The sequence below is a fragment of the Octopus bimaculoides genome, chromosome 21 (assembly GCF_046866305.1).
Source record: "Octopus bimaculoides isolate indiv1 chromosome 21, ASM4686630v1, whole genome shotgun sequence".
Taxonomy (NCBI): Eukaryota; Metazoa; Mollusca; class Cephalopoda; order Octopoda; family Octopodidae; genus Octopus; species Octopus bimaculoides.
Genome location: NC_142948.1, coordinates 25948184 through 25971514, shown reverse-complemented (window position 1 = coordinate 25971514; position 23331 = coordinate 25948184). Strand labels below are relative to the sequence as shown.

The 23331-nt window shown below is 37.5% G+C and overlaps 2 protein-coding genes across 4 annotated transcripts in view; both read left to right on the top strand.

The window, feature by feature from the left end:
• Nucleotides 1-23331, top strand: part of LOC149131522 (uncharacterized) — a 39436-nt gene that overhangs the window by 4525 nt on the left and 11580 nt on the right. Inside the window, exons 2-3 of one of the 3 annotated variants that reach the window (XM_089338954.1) lie at nucleotides 1658-1845; nucleotides 9332-10166. In XM_089338954.1, coding sequence (XP_089195080.1) covers nucleotides 1658-1845; nucleotides 9332-9349 — 206 coding nt within the window. In that variant the 3' untranslated portion in view covers nucleotides 9350-10166. Of the gene's footprint in view, nucleotides 1-1657; nucleotides 1846-9331; nucleotides 10167-23331 lie in introns of those variants that run through there. The other 2 variants (XM_089338953.1, XM_089338955.1) reach the window with 2 other exon arrangements.
• LOC149131523 (uncharacterized) lies at nucleotides 10709-19710 on the top strand. The gene has a single exon (XM_089338947.1). The coding sequence runs from the start codon at nucleotides 11121-11123 to the stop codon at nucleotides 12039-12041; it is 921 nt and encodes a 306-aa protein (XP_089195073.1). The 5' UTR covers nucleotides 10709-11120; the 3' UTR covers nucleotides 12042-19710.

The following is a 23331-nucleotide window of genomic DNA, read 5'->3' as shown; positions in this document are numbered from 1 at the left end:
CACCTCTTCTCAGTGGGATTGTATATATCTATATATGTATGTGTGTGTTTGCAAATGGACTCTTCTCGACTGAACTATCTTGGAAAAAGCCTTACATTGGGCTACGTTAACTGACCACTGGACTCTGGTCCGAGATTGACGATTCGAAGACCAATCCCACACATATTTATTACATATAGCTAGATGAACAGACCACTGGACTTTGATCCGAGACTGATCGTTCTAAGATGAATCCAAAACGTTATTCCTTACATATAGCTAGTTGGACTGACCACTGAGCCCTTGTCTTAGACTGGTCATTCCAAGACAAATCCCATATATTTATTCCTTACGTACAGCTAGGCAGCCAGATCACTTGACTCCGGCCTGAGGCTGACCATTCCGAGACTAATACAACTCATATTTATTTTTTACGTGTAGGTAGTTGGAGTGACCACTGGACTTTGGCCTGAGACTAACCGTTCCAAGACTAACCCATACATATTTATTCTTTACATATAGGTAGTGGGGCTGACTACTGGACACTGGTCTCAGACTGACAATTCCTTAATTATTTGGTATCTATTCTAAGAATTTTGGTGAACTGAGATATATTGGTATAAAATGCCAACTGCTCAAGTTCTCAATGAAAGATCATCTTAAAGTTAATGCAATCCTGGATTATGAGCAAATAATCCAAAGTCAATACGATCCGTTTCTCTTTACTCTTCCCACTACAACAATAAGGAAATAGTAGAGGTATTGAGTGACATGTTTTGTAGAGCTGATTGTAGCGTCCGCAACATGAAACGAACTCACGATATTGAGTGTTGCAACCATTTTGTTTACACTGAACCAGGATGTGAGCTGATCGGGTTCTGGAAACATCGCAGCTTTTACAGTGTCTAATCTGGTAATAATGAAGATGATTGATATGTGAGGTCCAAAGTTTAAAACATGCACACACACACACACACACACACACACACACACACACACACACACACACACACACACACACACTACAACACTCATACTTGTTGATGACTCACATACAAACTCAGTTCATCTTTTTAACGGAGCAGCTCTTTTGAGTCAAGAAAAGACTGAGATTAGGCACCAAGCACCTGGAATGCCATCAGGTACTCACCAACCTCTACCTGTTGAGCTGTGAGGTAGGTATAAGATCTACATTAGCAATATATAGAGATCTTGTGGCAGGATGGAGTAGGAGCGATGATGCTCTCAGGGAAATCACACATAATAACTATTATTGCTTGTGGAATGAAATTTCACGGAAAACTCCTGGCACACATTCCACACTTACACGCATACACATTCACACACACACACATTCATACACACACACATTCACACACATACGCATATTCACTCACACACACACATGCACAAACACATATTATAACAGTCATGCTCGTAGATAGCGCACATACTAACAGCCCTACACATGCACGCGCGCGCGCACACACTTATACACATGCCCATGCGTATACACACATATGCACAATCACACATTCTTGGCACATACATACACATACTACATAAAGTTTTGTAATTGTAGATAAGCGTCCGTATGTCTATTCGTTAGGGATTCCGTCTTTGCTTCTATAACTACCCTCACTGATTGTATTTCATTTATTCTTTTATTGATCCGCAGACACGTGCTGGGACCTAAAGATCTTCTTGGACGGTGAACCGATGTGGTCTCCGTTTGTGAGACACGTCCTCCCGCAGTTCATCTTTTTAACGGAGCAGCTCTTTTGGGTCAAGAAAAGACTGAGATTAGGCACTAAGCACCTGGAATGCCATCAGGTACTCACCAACCTCTACCTGTTGAGCTGTGAGGTAGGTATAAGATCTACATTAGCAATATATAGAGATCTTGTGGCAGGATGGAGTAGGAGCGATGATGCTCTCAGGGAAATCTAGGCGTCGTCGAGGACGAAATAGTTGGACTGTTTCGGAGGACATTCGGGCTGGGAACTACCTCGCTACGGATATCTTCCAGAAATCCTTAGTCTGGCAGTGTACCCAGTGGTATTACCGAGGAGATGAGGAGATAAACTCTACAGGTACAGATGTGGTGCCAAGTGGGACTGCACAAGATACCTGCAGGGCAACGAAACTGTACTGAACGCACTCGTACAGTGTCCGAGCATTGCTGACTTGTGGAGTCATGTCAAACGGTAATTGTTCCTTCTAGGACAAATCTGACTATCGACCGAGTCTGTTGTAAGGATCGTCTCACTACCCATCGTTAACAAAGACATGCAGTGTTCCTCTGTCTGGTGGTGTATGGCGAAGATGTGTGGCGGACAAGGTTGGAAGGGTTTAGAAAATACACTCTCATCCTAGTTGAAGCTCTTATTGACTTTTGAAAGTTCCATTTGGAAAGTAAAGTGAGGATGAAGAGGAAAGTATTACCTCCCAGTGAATTTGTGAAAAGATGGGTGATTGTGGTAAATCTGGTTAGAGTGAATGGCACTACTCTGAGTATGCGCCTGTAGATTCGAGAGCAACTTTTGGGAGAAGGCTTGTGCCTTTAGTGGTTAGGGTAATCCTGAATAAGGGTTGTTTAAGGATGTTTATATCAAGACAAAACAATGTAAATGATAACACTTCCAATCAGTTAAGATCAGAAGCCATGAGAGCCACTGCCTTTATTATTATTATTATTATTATTATTATTATTATTATTATTATTATTATTATTATTATTATCTAACAATTTATCTAATGAGCAAAGCAAATGTTTCGCCTGTCAGTCAGTTGGTACTTCAACGTCCTATCTTCGCAGCGTGTGAACATTATCGGCGGAGTGTGCCTGTTGGATTTCTTTTATCAGATAATTAGTTTGTCATAGAAAGTTCCCGTCCAGTTGTGAGTATTTCATCAACGGGTCACCGATTTCATGGAAACGTTTCTGATAGATTAATTGATTGTTCAAGTGATTAATTAGTTAATTACATAAATAGTACACCAATAGCAATAATAATAAACCTTTCTACTCTAGACACAAGACAGTATTTAGACTCAGAACGTAATACCAGAAAAAAAGCCTCTAAGCAATTTTTCTAGCGTGCTTACGATGTTACCGGCTTGTTGCCTTAATAATAATAATAATAATAATAATAATAATAATAATAATAATAATAATAATAATAATAATAATAATAAAGGCAGTGGCTCTCATGGCTTCTGATCTTAACTGATTGGAAGTGTTATCATGTACATTGTTTTGTCTTGGAATAAAAGATGGGTTACAGCAAATATTCTGCTCAGTACCACAGATTTGCTTGTCAGTTGTTTGACCTTAACGAGTTGCATACCCTAAGTGACTGACGATATGTGCATCTCTGATCATGAGCAGAAGTAGTGGGGGAGCATCATAGCCGTGTGTTGAGAGGAATTCTTTGGGGTTTGAATAATTCACCTTTGGAAACATGGGTGTTTTGCTCAACATCCTTAAACAAACCTTATTCAGGGACCTTTTGAGCGAGATGGGCTACTCGACCTGAAGAAAATTCTAACTGGGCCCCACATGCGAGGTCATGCGCTGCTTATCTTCATATGATATCACCATGTCGCGCACGTATGGTTGTAATGCATGTGCCCGGTGTACCCTTATCAGACGGGTAGTCATGGTCGATATATTGGGTTTCGTATATTTTACCCCAGTGTCACTTTGATGGCATGCACTACTCTCTCACTCAATAATAATAATAATAATAATAATAATAATAATAATAATAATAATAATAATAATAATAATAAAACTTATTGAAAAACATGAAAGACCGTAAAACTTGTTGAAAAACATGAAAGACCGAAAAAACTTCACTCTATTCTGAAAGAGAGCAAAAAATTCGCTACCGAACTCTTAGATACCCACCAGCTTGATCAGGTCGAAGGAAATGCGCCAACTGCTGCTGCAAAGAAAATAAAATTAATTGCAAAGACAAAAGCACATGAAAAATTAGCTAGCAGATGGGAACAGAGACCTCTGCATGGCAAGTATGTGGCTCGTAGCAAACAAGCTGATGTCGACCAGAAACGCACGCATCAGTGGTTACGAAGTTCAGGGCTAAAAGCAGAGAGTGAAGGTTTCATATTGGCTGCTCAAGACCAAAGCTTACTAACCCGGAACTACCAAGCCAATGTGATAAAAAATGGAGCTGACCCAAAATGCCGATTTTGTAACGATGCGATTGAAACTATAGACCACCTAATCTCAGGGTGTAGAGTCTTAGCACCTGTAGAATATAAAGCAAGACATGACAGAGTTGGCCAGTATTTACACTGGACAATATGTCAGCATTATAAAATCAAAAGCGCTGACAAATGGTATAAACACCATCCTGAAGCTGTGACTGAGGGAGAAAATGTATCGATTCTCTGGGACTTCCCCGTACATACCGACAAGACTATAAAAGCTAATAAACCGGATATTATCATAAAAGATCAGACAAAGAAGACGTGTTTATTAATTGACATGAGTATTCCTTCTGATCATAATATAGCGGCGAAAGTATTTGACAAGATCAGTAAATATAAAGACTTGCTAATAGAAATTGAAAAAATGTGGCACCTCAAGGCGACTACCATACCAGTGATTGTAGGATCTCTAGGAATGATGAAAAAAGGTACTGAAATCTATTTGAAAATGATACCAGGCTTACCATCTCTACAGGAGGTGCAAAAAATCGTGCTAACTGGAACGACTCATGTACTAAGAAGAGCATTATCGCTGTGAAAACAACATCCATTCATGATTTTTTATTTATTTATTATTTTTTTAAAAAAATACATGTTTTACCTATGAATTTGCGTGTGTAAATTGGGAATGCATACAACGTTTCTCTGCCCTAGGTGTACGGAAAACACTCGGCGAGAAATGGGGAAAAATTTGAAGAAAGAAGAAGAAAAAAAACATAATAATAATAAAAAAATAAATAAATTAAATTTAAAAAAAATAATAATAATAATAAAGATGATGATGATGATTATGATGATTTCATTTATTTGCCACAAGGGTGAAGTATGAGGGGGACAATACAAAGACAGACAGAAAAAGAAGGAATCAATACATCATATACAAAAGTTTAAAAAAAATGTGGGGTATTTGATAGAGATGTAGCCTTCCTAATACAGGAAGCTCTCTGGGGGATAATCGAGGAACTCCACTCCACTGTCCGATATTTCCCTGAACACTAAAAGCACGTGACCTCTCCAACTCATTTCCTCCGACTTACAGGTCTACACTGAGAGAGGTACCATCCACTCTTGCCATTTTCGCAACTTTCACCCACCTTTCAATAAACTCACTTGAGGACAGCACTTCCCTCTCCACTCTCAATTTCCTTTTCAAGTGAAGCTTGAAAAAGTCAATGAGAACTCTACCAAAGAGGAATGTATCTGTCCTTATGCCTTTCAGCCTTGTCCACCAAACAACCTCTTTCGCCACAATCACCAATCAAAGGAAAACTGCTTTGCCTGCCCGATTGAAGGAGGGCAGCGGTGCAATCATCACTACGGACCCGGCCGACAGAGGGATCCGTTCACACTTGACAGCAGCTGTTAGACATAACTCCACAAGTCAGTAATGCCCGGATACTGAACAAGAAGCATGCAGAACGGGTTCAGTACTTTGTGCGCACCTCAGACAAGCCCGTCTGACAGCACATCCGTGCCTGTAGTTTATCTCGAACCGGTAGCGCACCCCGGTAGCGCTGCCAGGCCAAGGACATCTGCAAATTATCCACGATAGTTCCCAACCGGAACCTAAGTAAGGCGAATAAGGAAGTCATGGATGAGGTAGCTCTACAACAATTCTTAAGAGTATACCATGTGACACCAAATCCAAACTCACCAGCAGGTATGTCACCATCGGAGCTGATGTTTGCGAGGAAAATAAAATCAGTCTTCCACAAAGTGCTGCCGAGCAGGAAAGGAAAAATTGCAAGGGAAAATACAGCAAGATGTTTCAAAATTGGTGAAAAAGTATTTGTGAAGGCATATAAGAACGGAAAACAGAGTTGGGAAGATGGCGCGATTACTAAACGCATAGGAATAATGCTATACTTGGTAAAAAGTAGAAAAGGCGTATATAAGAGACACATGAACCAACTGAAAAAAAGATTCGTTGAGAGTGAACCCAAGAGAATAGAAAAACCAATTGAATGGTTATATGATACTTTTCAAGTACCAACGATACTACCTGTGGTTGAACCCAGGTGCACAAGCCTAAGAAAAAGAAAATGTACGGAGTTCCTGGAAGTGGATGCCAAACGGAAAAATATGTTTAATGTGTGGCTAAGAAAAAGAAAAACTCGAAGAGAGGGAGGTGGAATGATGCAAAATTTATTGCTATTACACAAAAAAAGTAAATAAGATAAAATGACACTCTCGAAGAAATCGTGTTCTTACTTGTCTAACTATACTGCTATAACCTAGTGAGCGTTTTAACAGTCCGACATTAAGGATTATAACACACACACATGCATACATAAGTGCATGCATACATACGCATACATATACACATATATACATACATACATGCATACATACATGTATGCATACATGCATACAGTGAAAATCTGTTAGACATTTGAAAGATTCCCCATTTGATGAATTATGTAGCAGCAGTAGCAGTGGTAGCAGCAGCAGCAGCAGCAGCAGCAGCAGTAGTAGTAGTAGTAGTAGTAGTAGTAGTAGTAGTAGTAGTAGTAGTAATATTAGCAGTAGCAGTAGTAGTAGTAGTGATGGTGGGGTTGATCGTGCTGATTGCAGAAGTGGGGTGGTGGTGGGGGTGGGGTAGTACTTGTGGTGGTGGTGGTTGAAGTAGTGGCGTTGGCAGTGGTGACGGCGATGGCAGCGGTGAGAGGGGTAGGCGGTGTTCGTAACACTGGCCTAGCATTCTAGTAGCGCTTCCTTAGCTTTCCTGGAAACAACAAGCCTGCAACATTGTCAATCATGTGATTTACACTGACCAATAGGAAAGAAGCACACCTAGAATCTTGCATACGTGCCTTTGGTACTTTGCGAGTCTGTTTCATGAAATCGGTACCCCCGCCCCTCCGCACCGTCGGGGTGGGTGGGTGTATGGATTAGCTAAATTGATAAGAAACAATAAATATTAACGAAATTGATAAAGAACAAATGAATCAGTGATATTACATTGATAGAGTTTGATTATTGATCCTTCGTGTAGCCATATAGATACCCGGTGTATGACGTGGGGTGGGGGCAAAACACACAAACACACGCTTATACACGTAAGCAACTGGGTTCACTGTTTAATGTTGTCCTCCATACGCATAAAAATACAGTGTGGGCTTGGTTAGATTGCTTTTGATTAGATCTTCGATTATTCAGATTTGACCTGAGGGTTGGGGACTAAACAGCATTACAACCATCATCACCACCAACACGAGAAAGCGCAATGGCCCAGTGGTTAGGGCAAGCGGACTCGCGGTCAGAGGATCGCGGTTTCGATTCCCAGACCGGGCGTTGTGAGTGTTTATTGAGCGAAAAACACCTAAAGCTCCACGAGGCTCCGGCAGGGGATGGTGGCGAACCCTGCTGTACTCTTTCACCACAACTTTCTCTCACTCTTTCTTCCTGTTTCTGTTGTGCCTGTAAGTCAAAGGGTCAGCCTTGTCACACTGTGTCACGCTGAATATCCCCGAGAACTACGTTAAGGGTACACGTGTCTGTGGAGTGCTCAGCCACTTGGACGTTAATTTCATGAGCAGGCTGTTCCGTTGATCGGATCAACTGGAACCCTCGACGTCGTAAGCGACGGAGTGCCAACAACAATGTACATCTATACATCTATATATACGTATACGTACACGTATGTATCTACGAGGTTGTCAAAAATTATTTGCGCTCTTGTTGCTGTACTTTAATGAAATAAAAGCAGAGTTGAACAATTACATCATTTTTCAACAAAGTCTCCTTGCTTTTCGGTGCACTTCTTCTAGCAGTTCAACAGACTTGCTCATTCCATCGGAAAAGAAGGTTTACGGCTGGCCGTGCAGCCATTTATGCACTGCTTCCTGCATCTCTTCGTCTTTAACAAATCGACGACTTCGTAAAGGATGTCTAATCGTTCCAAAGAGATGATAGTCGGAAGGAGGAAGATCTGGATTGAATTCAGGGTGACTTAACAACACAGAGCCCAATTTTTCAATGGTTTCAATGATATGAGCGGCTGTATGTGGGTGTGCCTTGTCGTACAACAATACCATTTACTTAGACAGCAGATCTCGGCGTTTGGTGCGGATTGCACTGGTGACTGTAAGACTCCTTTTTCCAGGTAAGGTTTCGGTATAAGCCCTTTTGAGTCCAAAAGACGTTTAACATCACATTTTCTGTGGAAGATTGAGTATTGAATTTCTGTTTCGACGGTGATTCTGGATGTTTTCATTCCATACACTGCTTTTAAGATTCTGGCTCAAAGTGATAGATTCATGTCTCATCTTCTGTGACTATTCTCTTCAGACAAGCTGCTTCGTCTTCATCCTTGTAGCGGTCGTGCAAGCGTTGACAGATCTCCTCACGATTGCACTTATGCACTTTGGTAAGCTCTCTTTGCACCCATATCACACTAACTTTACGGAAGCGACGAACCATGACTACTAATTTGCAGAGAACATGTCACCTCATCGTGGTCATTCGTCGGTTCGCCAGAACAATATCACCAGCTTGTTGAATCTTCACGCCAGTGGTGGAGGTTGATGGACGTTCTGTTTCCACTTGGTACTTCTCGCTTGTCCGGTCATTCTTAGATTTCTCGATTCCCTCACATACACTTCTATGCAGTAGAGTGTTGTCCTTGTATTATACTGAAATCCTGCGATGAATTTCATTCTTTGACACACACTCAGACCAGAAAAATTGGGTCGCTGATTTCTGTTCTTCGTTTGTGCACACTGCTAGTGGAGCGGCCATGTTTACTCCTTGACACACACATAAAAAAAAACAATAAAAACAAACAAACAACCCCCCCCCGCCTTAAACTCCCCCCCCCCCAGAAAACCAGAGCGATCAAGCTCAAACCTTGTTACATAACAAGTGTGCCACCTTTTAGCACGTGAGCGTTGAAGATAGTGCCGCCAACCAAAAGAAAGTTTTTGCAATGGTGCAGATAATTTTTAACTTCACTTTTTATGTATGCATACACATTACGTAATACATACATACATACATACATACATACATACATACATACATATATATATATATATATATATATATATATATATATATATATATATATATATATATATATATATATATATATATATATTTCGTATGTGTATTTCAGAAGGACAAAGTGTGTTGAAGAGAATTGCATTGTGTGCAAATATAGTCCTGGTACCAACTGCAAAGCCAGAAATGTGGTCTACAAAATAAGCTGTATGGATGGTGAGTGTAAAAACAGAAATACGACATACATAGGTGAAACGGCAAGAAGTTTGGCTGAGCATGTAAACGAACATTGGAGGGACTATAATAATCAAAAACAAACCTCGGTGCTCTACCAGCATGCCAAAGAACAACATGGTGGTGTACTGGACCGAATTAGCATAGAAATCCTGTCTAGACACCCCGGTGACGCATCGTTGTGACAAATACAGGAGTCGGTCCTCATAACTGAAACGCGACCAATTTTGAACACCAAATACACGTAGATGAGGGCCTTACAATTGCCCATGGTTGCATGCGTTGTTCACACATATGATGCGGAATGTGAACGTAAATAAATAAATTTAAAAAAAAAAATATATATATATATAACAGAAAGGAAACCAAAACCAAGGCCAAAGTCTCTATCTGATCTGATATAAACGAAATTGTTACAAACACACATATGGACGCACATACTTACATATAAGCACGAACACATAAGTACGTGCACACATATGAGCGTGCACACATACGAGCTTGCACACACTCACATGCTCATACCGAACAGTTTCAAAACAACGCCAAATCATACATTCAAAATAAATGGAATTGGAGAGACAAGTTACTGAAGAGATTGCAAGAGTGCAATGAAATAATTTAACAAAAAACTATATGAACTAATAAAAGACTGAACCATTGCGTGTGTTTATTACCGGCATAATGCCTCTCCCAAGGTTTAATTGTATATATATATATATATATATATATATATATATATATATATATATATATATATATATATATATATATATATATATATATATATGCAGCATTTGACCTTAATATTTGTGTATTTGTGTAAGTTCGAAAGAATGTGAAAAAATACATTTTTTTTTATACAACACACATATATACACATGCACATACATGTACAGATATAGATAAATAGGGATATGTGAGAGTGTGTGTCTATGGTTGTGTGAGTGTATGTGTGTGTGTGTGTGTGTGTGTGTGTGTGTGTGTGTGTGTTGTATAAAAAAATGTATTTTTTCACATTCTTTCGAACTTGCACAAATATTAATGTCAAATGCAGCATATATATATATATATATATACATACAAATATTCCTTTCCCGAGCGTCCACTGGCACAATCTGTATCACGTCCTCACGTTGTTGTTTTTTTGTCTTTTTCCTTTTTTGAACTTACACACACATATATATATATATATATAGGTTCAAAAAAGAAAAACGACAAAAAACAACAACGCGAGGACGCAATACAGATTATGTTACTGGACGCTATAATCGCACACGCGTGCGCACTGACTTGTCAGCCGGAACTTTCAAGTCTCTGTGACAACTATTCTTGTAAAAGTGTATGATAAATAGCCAACAAAAACAATTGAGATCTCTTTCGGGCAAATGTAATTTCTTTTTATTATACAAAAATATGAATACTTACATACATATACACACATGTATACACGCACACACACACACACACACACAGTCTATCACGCACAAACATTTACGCGTACAAATATTCATACATACATCCATACACGCACACACACACACGCAATTCACAGAAAAACATAAGTGCTAACTTGCTCTGACGTGTTCATTTCACTTTCATTTTCTTTCGCGCCACACCTATATAAACAACACGAGTTTACTTTCTGACATTCTTCCTTTTACACAACCATGGGCAAAGGACAGAGACTGAGAGGAGCTGTTAAGGAATACCAGTGGGACGATATTAGTGAGACAGAAGAGAAGGGTCAATACACCCTTAACACATTTGTTCCCTTACCTGAAATACAATTGGACGGATTGGATTTCGACAAAATCTCCGATGTTGAACTATTAGCTAGCTTCGGTGGAAACGACGTCGATGAGAACGGTCGAACTGCATATTCTTTCACTTATTTGTGCCACGGTACCCTCGGAAAACACGTGGAAGCAATTGAAAGGGAAGGTCTTCGAGGTGCGAAGGGATCCAGCAGTAATGAATTCAAAGATTGTTATTTTATATGGTGGCACCTCTACCCCTACGATTTTATCTACAATTCTCCAGATGATGAACGATTAAAAGCGAGTATGAAGAATAAGAGGGACCATCTGTTGAAAAATGTCATGGATGAAGATAACCGGGCGACCCTAGAAAAATCCTTTATCTGGTCCGCTATGTTCAGGGCGAAATTATTCCCGTTTACAGAATACAATTTCATAGCAAGTATCACAGACATTATTGAAGAATATAAAACTATAATGGGATGTGAAGAGATCGAAATGAAGAAATATGGAACGTTTGTCTACTTGGATCCTTTTAAAAGAACGAAATACTTGACGGAAGTGATGTATGGTATCATTGTCTGCCCCAAGGGGACAAAAAGGTTCAGTTCATTGGACAACCTGAGCAACGACAATGATATTTTCAAGTACAACACCGAAAATCCATTGGAAGGAACCTGGAATTGGATCCCATATTCCACCTCTCTCTTTGGTAAGGATCAGAAGAAACGCCTTTGGGATTACGTAAGTTTCGCTTTCTACATGAACGATGACCAAATGAGGTTGAAGCCTCCAGGTACCTGGAAGGGCCAAAAAGTACCGAATTGGTGAACACTTTTACGTTAAGATTATTATTATTATTATTATCATTATTATTATTTTATGTTTGACTTTTGCTTTGCATTTGTACAAGTTGGATCCAAGTCTCACCCAGAGACCTCAAGAGACAAGTTAGAAGTTCAATGTAGGTGTCATGCCTAGGGTACCATATATTATTATTATTATTATTATTATTATTATTATTATTATTATTATTATTGTTGTTGTTGTTGTTGTTATTAGTATTATTCTGTGACTCCGAGTTATATGTATTCGACGTTTTTTTTCTTGCATCAACCGTATACTATGTATTCTTCAACTCGAAAGCGTATTTTTATTTATTTATTTATTTTTTTGTTTTCATTTTAAACGTTTATTTAGGTCTCTATATGCATTTCACGCTTTTTTTCTCTTTTTGCGTCAACCGTATAGTATTAATGCTTCAACCTGTAATGACGAAAGCGTATATTTGTTTTCATTTTAAACGTTTATTTAGATCGCCATTGCTTATGATATTATCAATATTTATTATATAAATGCATTATGAGACCATTATTGAATTACATAAACAATGGTAGTTTAAATAAATCCTTTTATTTGTTAAATATTATAATATATTTCTGCATGGATTTTTTTTTTTACGATATCAACTGATATCAACAAGAGAGTAAAAAATTATGTCGATCTTTCGTTACAAGAACACACGACTGCTAGTTACAAACCACGTATTTATTTACAGTTTTGAAGATGATCGTCGATTTCCGTAAACTAAAATATGGGTACAAACTGTTAACCTCGCCAATTTTTTTCTTCTCTTTAAAATTCCTTCTAATATTTGATAAGATGGATACAACGAACCCGGATATATTTTACATCACTCACTGTAACAAAAATATTAAAGATTCCCTAAAATACACTCTTGTGCCTTTTCCAACTTCATTTACTTTTATGTACATATATATATATATATATATATATATATATATATATATATATATATCTTAAGCTATAACTATTTTTAGAGTTGTAGTTTATTTAACTCTTCTTAAGAGAAAACTATACATCATAATTGTATGACGTATCTTAATTCAGGTGACGTACATGTTTTATGAATTCGTGTAGACTAAAATCTTTGTTAAACATCACTCGTGTATTAACTTATCTGTGACTGCTTAATATCTTGTTTTTTTTTTTTGCACAATTTATAGAAATACAATATACGATACCCGGCGTTGCCCGTGTTACATGCAATTGAAAAATGAGACTTTTCTGTTATATTTTCTGTAAGGAACTGGAATACATATGATTCGAATTTCATCAAAATTGCACATGAGGGTTCTTTCCCTCTTTACACACCCTTAAAAAATTCTAATCATGAGACATGTATCCCATACTATTGATCTTTATGCGCATATTCCAAAATTTCAGTCTTCTGGAACCTGTAAAAAAGATTTTGCTCCTGCAAAATGGAGCTCATGGAGCTCTAAAATGTGGGAATGAAGGCCCCTATTGGGGGTGGGGGTGTTAATGTCAACCAGAGAAGTTGAATTGTTGGGAATGTTTTTACTTGGGTCTTATAGTATGCCTGTATATATGTGAGAGTATAGTCTCACTTTAATAGTTTCAGTATGAAATTGAAAATATTAAAGTGAAAATATTTGAAATTACAGTAGCGACATGTTATTGTTTCACTTTTGACAGGTAATACTGAAATAGTGGAATAGTTTCAGTGTTAGAGTGAAAGTATCTGACATTACAGTAGAGTGATGTTATTGTCTCACTTTTGACACGTAATACTGGAATAGTGGAAGAGATATGATATTGCTGTGGGCTCGAACTATGCAGGAAGTTAAAAATTTTTTTGGCCTAAGACACTACATGGACCTTAAAAGAATTTTGCTCCTGAAAAATGGAGCTCATGGAGCTGAAAATTGTGGGAGTTAAGGCCCCTATTGGTGATGGGTGTATTAATGTCAACCAGAGAAGTTTAATTGTTGGGAATCTTTTTAACTTGTGTGTAATATGTATTGTTTGAATTTCTTTAAAATAGGAAATATATGTATGTTCACTGGGTTTGTAAAAGAGAGCAAAGCTACAGGAAAGCAAAATACGAATGATCACGATAATCAGTCAGCTACCGTAGCCTAGTCGTTACTACTCCCCAATGTAGGATTCCTCACCATACAGTTGACAGGTACAGCAATTGGAAGGGCATGACTCAATAGAAACAACAATGTGTGACGTTTGGAGTAAAGGGAAATGAAAGTGTCGCCTCTGGAGTTTGCAAATGACCACTCTACCGATAGGTAACTGGGCAGAAAATATTTACAATCAATAAATGTCTTAGAACAACCAGTCACTCATCTGGGAAGGCCTTGAAATCAATGTTACCAACTGGGGACTATATGTGTCGCAGTGGTAATAAAAAGACTCAAAGGAGGTCTGCAACGAAATAATTTTACTCATCACTTTGCAAGTGAATCAGTGGAGGCAAAGATGAGTCTCATTTACTTGACAATTTATGCACCACATTGCAGAAATCACAATGTAAGTATATCTGAAAGGATAGTCTTACACTGTTGTACCGTTGAATTACAAATAATGCTCATCTGTTATGTTCGGGTGACCCTATAGCTACCAATGGTACAACTGTATTCGTCTTTGCTTAGGAAAAATGACTAAATTGTGGGTGTGAAGTACCCATGAAGGGGTCTTTGTAACTTCTAAGAAGAAAAATTTTTAGAAATATTACTTTATTTGTGTGTAATCTGTATGGTTAAAATTTCATCAACATCAAAAATATATGAATTTTCATGGGGCTTATGGCCATTATGCATAGAATATAATTTCTAAATTTCTTAAAGATCCATTCAATACTTCTGACGTAGTTTTGGATAAGAAAACAAATGACTAATGTGTGTGTTTGTGTGCATATATATGTGTGTGTGTATGGGTGTATATATGTATAGATATCTGTATGCATTTATATATGTGTACATATTAGATGTACACCTATATATATACATCTACACATATGTATACATATACATGTATGCATATAGATCTATATCTATATATATATATATATATATCTATACATATACGTGTACATATACATCTCTCTCTCTCTCTCTCTCTCTCTCTCTCTCTCTCTCTCTATATATATATATATATATATATATATATATATATATATATATATATATATATATATATATATATATATATATATATATATATATATATATACACACACCATTAAAGTGAAAGTATCTGTCATTACAGTATCGAAATGTGATTGTTTCAGTTAGTGGAATAGTTTCATTTTTAAAGTGAAAGTATTTGACATGAGTGTTTTTGTTTCACTTTTGACACGTAATACTTAAATAGTGGAGGAGATATGATGTTGCTGTGGGCTCGAACTATGCAAGAAGTTAAAAAATGTTTTTGACTAAAACACAACCGGAACCCTAAGTAAGACATGTGTAAAATTTGAATGAAATTGGTTGCGTAGTTCTCGAGTTTTAGGGAAACACACAGACAGACAGACAGACAGACACACATTCTCATTTTTATATATATAGATATATAATAATAATATTAGGGACAAAATCCAAAATTACAGGTAAAAACTCAATTAAAATCAATTTATAAAAAATTAAAATTAAATTGAGCTTTACAGATTAAAATATATATAAATATATAGTTTTAGGGAAAAGAACCAAGTTTCATGAAATCATCGATGAAAATTCACTATCACATATAGAAAAATTAATAATTAAAAGCATAATAAATTAGTATAATATAATACAAAGTATGTCTTTATTATCTTTATCTTATGATATTTACTTTGTATTATATTATACTAATTTATTGTGCTTTTAATTATTAATTTTTCTATATGTGACAGTGGATTTTCATTGATGAGTTCATGAAACTTCATTCTTTTCCCTAAAACTAAATATAAGCCCCCTCCCCAGGTGCACGTCCAAAACAAAGACACACAGATTCGCAAAATCACACACACACCAATACAATGCAAACCTCCGACACGAACACACTTACACACATATATACACACACAGACAATCACAATATCTCCACACTAGAGCACAAACCCACATACATTTCAAGAAAAAACACATGCATATATACACTTACAATACAATTGTAGCAACCACAACCAACACCCATACACACATATGTAAACAGGTACATGCACACACCTACACACCACTCCGGCAACCACAAATCATATTCACACACGCATATTTGCATACATATGTACACACACAATACAATCCCAACAATCACAACAAACACCCACAAGCACACATGCACAGAAGCATGCACACACAATGACACACCTCCCCGACAAATACAAGCCACATAGACGCACTCACACAAACACACGCACACGTATACACACACATAGTGTACTAACAATACAAACAAAACTAATCACTCACAATGACAGCGCACACACACATGTACACATATACACCAGGAAACTACACAAACCATACCCACATACACACATACACACACATACAAACGCATACCCAGGACCAACATACACGGAACACACATGCACACACATACACATCACCTGGATAAACCCAACGTACAAGGACACCTAATAAATACAACACACACATACATGCTCACACACACATACACCCTCATGCACACACATACAGTTGCTCTCTCACACACACACGCACCACAATGACAACTCAAACACAAACATACTTAGAGACACACACAAACTCACGTACACACACATAACACCTCCACCAACACACAACACAAATAGACATACGTACACATACAGACATACACATACCTATGAACCATCAGACACACATACGGTTGCTTACACACACACACACACACACACACCACAAGGGTATTTAAAACAACACACTCACTCAGACAGAGAGAGAGACACACACACTCACGTACACACACACTCCCACACTCACAAAAAACACTCCCACGCACACCCACAGATGCACACATACATATACACACACAGACGCACACATATGTACACACCCTCACACATACATACGGTTGCTCTCTCTCTCACACACACACCACAAGGACGATTAAAACAACACATACATACTCAGAAAAATAGATATACGCACACTCTCACGTACACACACCATCCTACCATAGATAAAACACACACATACTCATATACACATGCCACACACGCACGCACGCATACAGACATAGACATACACATACATATGAACCATCACACACATACGTTTGCTTACACACACACACCACAAGGATATTTAAAACAACACACCCACTCAAACAGAGAGACACACACACACTCATATACACATTCCACAATAAACTCTAGGACCAATAAAAACGGCACACACACACACACACACACGGACACAAAAACACATATATACACACACACATAGAAATGTACACAAAACCAATCCCCAAAACCAGTGAACCATGACAGACTGTCACAGACCAACCAAAAATAAAATTAAAAAATCCTTTTTAACTCTTCTTCCCTCCCACCCCAGCTAGCCAGTCATACTGTCTCTTAAGACAGTAAAACATTCCCTCAATATACACAAGAGAAAAAAGCCAGGTCAGTTCTTCCTCAACTTTATTCGATTGTCAAAGAATATGTATAAGAATATGTATATGTATTTTTCCATATGTGTATTTTCATACACTGTTTTTAACATTTTCATTTTAATATCAGAGAATGTGTGATAATCAGTATGTAACAATACAAAGCTTTATACTTTAAATATATTTTATCATCAAAGAATGTACATATGCATTTTAATACTCGAACTGTTTTTTAACATTTTTATTATTCTCAAAGACTTTTGATAATCTTTTTCTAAAAAAGTGAAACCGGTTAAGTAAATAAATATTTTTAAAAAATAAGTGCATTTTCAAACCTTCTTTCATATATATATTTCCACTCGTACGGTATTCCACAACTTTACTTTATTATATATATATATATATATATATATATATATATATATATATATATATATATATATATATATATATATATTATATATACGGTGGTGCACCAGCATGACCGCAGCCACTTGGCTGAAACACATAAATAAATAAATATATATATATATATATATATATATATATATATATATATATATATATATATATACACATACATGCATACATACATAGGATCCAATACATCTGCGTATATCAGCAATATATATGGAATGGACGGTCACGTATATATTAATGCATATACATACCTGTCCTACCACTAACATATACATGTACGTAAATGGATCAATATACTCGTCGGTATATAAATATACACGTATTTGTAAAATCACATACAGACGTACTCCGGCTTGTCGTTTCAGGTCCACTATAAATTCCAGATCCAATGTCCGTATTTTGTTCTGAGTTCAAATTCCATCGAGGTCGGTTTTTCCTGTCATCGTTTCAGGTGGGGTGGGGTGGGTGGGGCAATAAAATAAGCACCCGTTGATTACTGGGGGTAGGTGTAATCAACTATCCCCGTCCCTCGAATTTCAGGCTTTGTGCCATTAGTAGAAAGGATTATCATTATTATTATTATTATTATTATTATTATTATTATTGTTGTTGTTGTTGTTGTTGATGTTATTTTGAGAAAATATTTCACACGCATACATACACATAGACACGAATGGATACGTATAGCGCATATATGCATACCTGTATTCCTATTGCACTGTGAGTTTATTTATCTACAAATATCCATGTGTATGTGTGTGTATCTATCTATCTAGCTAGCTAGCTAATTAGCTATACACTCACACATATATGCATGCCCCCACGCACGCGCGCGTGCACACACACACACACACACACACCCACATACACATACATACATGATTAGATAAAGATAGTTATGGCCAGTCTGTGTCATAAAGCGCTTAACCTTACATCGTCTCTTCTCTAAAGCTAAGCGCTTTATAGGCGCGAAAAACCTGGGTAACCCTACAGGAAGAAGGGGAGATAATAAAGGAGTGGTGATCCCAAAATGAAGGTGCGCGTGCGGAGGTATAAGGGAGGATGTATGTGCGTGTGGAAGAGGGCTGGTGATCTTGACGTGTGCGTGTGTGGTGGTGTTGTGTGGCATGGTGTTGTAGGGTGTGGTGGTGGTGGTGTGTTTGTGTGTGTATGTATGTATGCATGTGTGCGTGTTTCTGTGTGTGTATGTATGTATGTGTGTGTGTGTGTGTGTGTGTGTATGGAAGTTTGTACGTGTATATAGACATGAACAAATATAGACATTGGCAGGTCATTTATAAATAGAAATAACAAAAACACGGTCACTCAAATGCATACTGCCACATCCGGAAATTCACCGACGTAGGAACAGAGAGAGAGAAGCAGAGAGAGAGAGAAGCAGAGAGAGAGAGAGAGAAGCAGAGAGAGAGAGAGAGAGAGAGAAACAGACAGACAGACAGAGACACAGAGAAGGCAGAGAGAGACAGAGAAAGGAGAGAGAGAGAGAGAGTCATAATTACACGCACACCCATAAACAAACGAGATCATGTATATTTTCACTATTAATTAGCAAATTCTGCTTATTTCTCTGTTATTTTGTGTTGTTGAAATAAAATTACAATAAAGATCGATTTTATCACAAATACTCAGCTGTTGATGTTGTTACTGTTGTTGTTGATGTTTCTATGATGGTTTTATAGTTTAACCCCAGGTAAGTTGTGAGCATGGTGGATAACCACCTTAATGGGTTTTAGTAGAAGAAATTGAACCCAGAACTTATTCTTTCTATGCCTACTACTTATTCTATCGAGTTTTTTTGCCTGGACGCGAAATCTTTTTTCCACGAGAGTTCTGGACCCCAGTAATGAATTCATTTGCATATAGCCAATTAGAGCAGAGCTACCTTTATCCTTTCTTCCTTTCTAGTCAGCACAGTGCATTCTTTACTCTTTCCCTCTCTACTGGCAGACAGTAACTTCTCCGTCTATGTTAATGTTTGTTTCTTTTTGTCATTGAGCATTGAGATGGCTGTGAGGTGTGCTAAAAATAACAGCTAAATAAAATTTTTTGGATAAATCTTTTAAATTGAAGTTTATTTACCAACACCTCGCTCAAAGATTAAAAACTGTTTTTTTCTTTTAAATTATCATAAACATTTATTTACATGAAAGAAAATTACCGAACTTTCATCTAATTTTTCTAAATCTTTCTGTTAAAAATTGAAACGTGTTTATCGCATGTAACGTGTTGTTTATCACATTTGTATTAAATAGTGGTGGTTGTGAAGTGTGCTAAAAATAACAGTTAAATAAGATTTATTTACATGAAATAAAATTAACGGAGACATAACACATTGTTTATAAATATTCTTTTCTCCTCAATGCACAAGGCCCGAATTTAGGGGGAAGAGAACAATCGATTAGATCGACCGCAGTACGCAACTGGTACTTAGATTTATCGACCCCGAAAGGAAGAAAAGGCACAGTCGATCTCGGCGGAGTGCTATTTTCAGAATATTGACAACACTATTTATAAAACCTTCGAGCAGTTTCTCTACTTTCATATTTGTCCGAAACATTATCTTTGATTGCATGACCCGTTGACAACAGGATCAATGTGAAAGAAGAAGAAAAAAAATAAACAACTATGAAGATTTGAAGTTGGAAATGCAAAGGTTGTGATCAATGAAGAGAGTAGACGTGAAACCAACAGTAATTGGTTCACTTGGAAGTATCAGCGCTCAACTACCAACATGGCTTAAAAAGATTGGTGCAAGTGTGAAGGTAGAACACCTACAAAAATCAGCATTGCTTGGAACTGCAAGAATTTTTCGTAGGGTTCTTGAAGTATGACCAGTAAAACAAGTGTCACCATAGTCTGCTGGCTGTGGGCAGCTGCCACTTTCCATCATACCCAGCAAAATAAGCTATGATTAGATAAAACGTATCTTTTATTCCAACAACACTATTAAACGCACGACAAAAATTTCCTCAAAAATACGTTGAAAATCTTACATATCCACAGTTTTCTCTGCACGAATACAAAAAGGATCATCTTTAAAAACTTTGAAACTTTAGGCACCACAACTGCCAATATATATAAACTGCACGATTACGAAAGCTAAACCACGGCAAAACCTGTAAAAAGGCAAGAAATATTCAACGATGTAAATATTCAACGCTGTAAATATTCAACGATGTAAATATCAAAGTGTGTGTGTGTGTGTGTATTTGTGTGTGTGTGTTTGTGTGCGTGTGTGTGTGTGTAAGTGTATGTGTGTGTATGTGAGTGTTTGTGTGTGTGTGTGTATATATATACTCTTTTACTTGTTTCAGTCATTTGACTGTGGCCATCCTTGAGCACCGCCTTTAGTCGAGCAAATCGACCCCAGGATGTATTCTTTGTAAGCCTAGTACTTATTCTATCGGTCTCTTTTGCCTAACTGCTAAGTTACGAGGACGAAAACACACCAGCACCGGTTGTCAAGCGATGTTGGGTGGGGGACAAACACAGACACAAACATATACACACACATACATACATGTATATACATATATACGACGGGCTTCTTTCAGTTTCCGTCTACCAAATCCATTCACATGGCTTTGGTCGGCCCGAAGCTATAGTAGAAGACACTAGCCCAAGGTGCCACGCAGTGGGACTGAACCCGGAACCATGTGGTTGGTAAGCAAGGTACTTACCACACAGCCACTCCTACGCCTAGTCATATATGTATGTATCTATGTATGTATGTTGTTATTATTGTTATTTTTCTTTTCTACTATAGGCACGAGGCCTGAAATTGTGGGGGAGGAGACTAGTCGATTACATTGACCCCAGTGTTTCACTGGTACTTAATTTATCGACCCCGAAAGGATTAAAAGTAAAGTCGACCTCGGCTATGAAGGTATGATATCGTAGAGAAAAAAGTTTTTAAAAAAATTTTAAAAACTGTGTATTTATAGCCAATAGCGAGATAGAGATTTTCTACGTTTAGCGGAGTTGTGTCAACTTTAAGGTTGTACCCTGTGAAATTTATAGTTTAGCGTCTGTGAAATAACCTCTTCATTGTAGATTTCTAAATAAACAGAAATACCTAATAAAATCAACATGTATCATCTTACTGTTTCTTTTGTTTCTTCATTGGTTGTATTTTACATATTTTTCATATATAGCAAAGTTGTTTGCGATGTTTATCCAGTTTCTTAGCATTATCAAGTTGAATGGAATATGTGAGCTTAGTACAGATAATCTGACGTTATTTTTGAATTCTGCATGCAAAAACATATAAGATGCAGTGTTTACAAGAAAATCGACCATCATTGGTTTCATGTTGAAAGGTGTTCTTCCACATGCAGCGAGGATGGCATTCCAAAGGCTGGAGCAGTTTGAATGAGAAACGATTCCCTACCCACCATATTCGCCGGACATTGTCCCGTCTGATTGTCATTTATTCCGCAGTCTTTAAAATCATTTGGACGGAAAAAATATGAATTCTGTTGAAGTCAGAACAGTACTGGAGAAGTATTTTTTGTAACGGACAAGTGAATTTTGGAAGAGGGGCCTTGTAAGTCTACCAAATAGATGGAAGAGCATTGTAGAAAATGAAGGAGAGTATATTTTAGATTTAAAAAGAACTTTGTTTATCTTAATTTTGAAAAATAAAAGAAGTATAAAAAAACGCATTATTTATTGGATGACCCAATATATGCTTTATTTTAAAAGAAATATTCACACTAATACAGGAATAGCGCTATACTATAGCCAAAGTCTTGACACAGTGTGCTTGGCTGAAGGGACTTGCTTGATTAGGCTCAGTATGGGTGTTGTATGTTTGCTGTGACAAAATGCTTTTGACAATTCCATGCTCCGCTAAGTAAAAAAAAAAAAGGAAGGGAAGGGAATTTTGTATCCCATGCCCCGCCACAATTTTCCCAGGCCCACCGGTGGGACGTTTGCCTCACGTTGGGAATCACTGCTGTAAAGACTCTATGACATGACATGGGAATCATACCCAAATTGTGATGTTCTTTGAGCGTGTCTCCAATGATATTGATACCATGCTGTCGTTGAACAAGGCCTTACGCTCAATTGTGACGGCTATGTGAAGTTGCTGGAGACTTGGTCAATCCCTGGATGGAGAGGGTTGCTACTGCAGGTCCATATATCGGGCAGCATAATTCGGTTCCTTGCCGTACATCCGGAAAGAGTCAGAAGTGGTTGTTGGAGAATTCCTACGACTTCACCAGCCCCAGTTTCTGGCCGC

Coding starts and splice junctions, on each gene's coding strand:
- LOC149131523 (XM_089338947.1), top strand. CDS start 11,121: ATGGGCAAAGGACAGAGACTGAGAGGAGCTGTTAAGGAATACCAGTGG.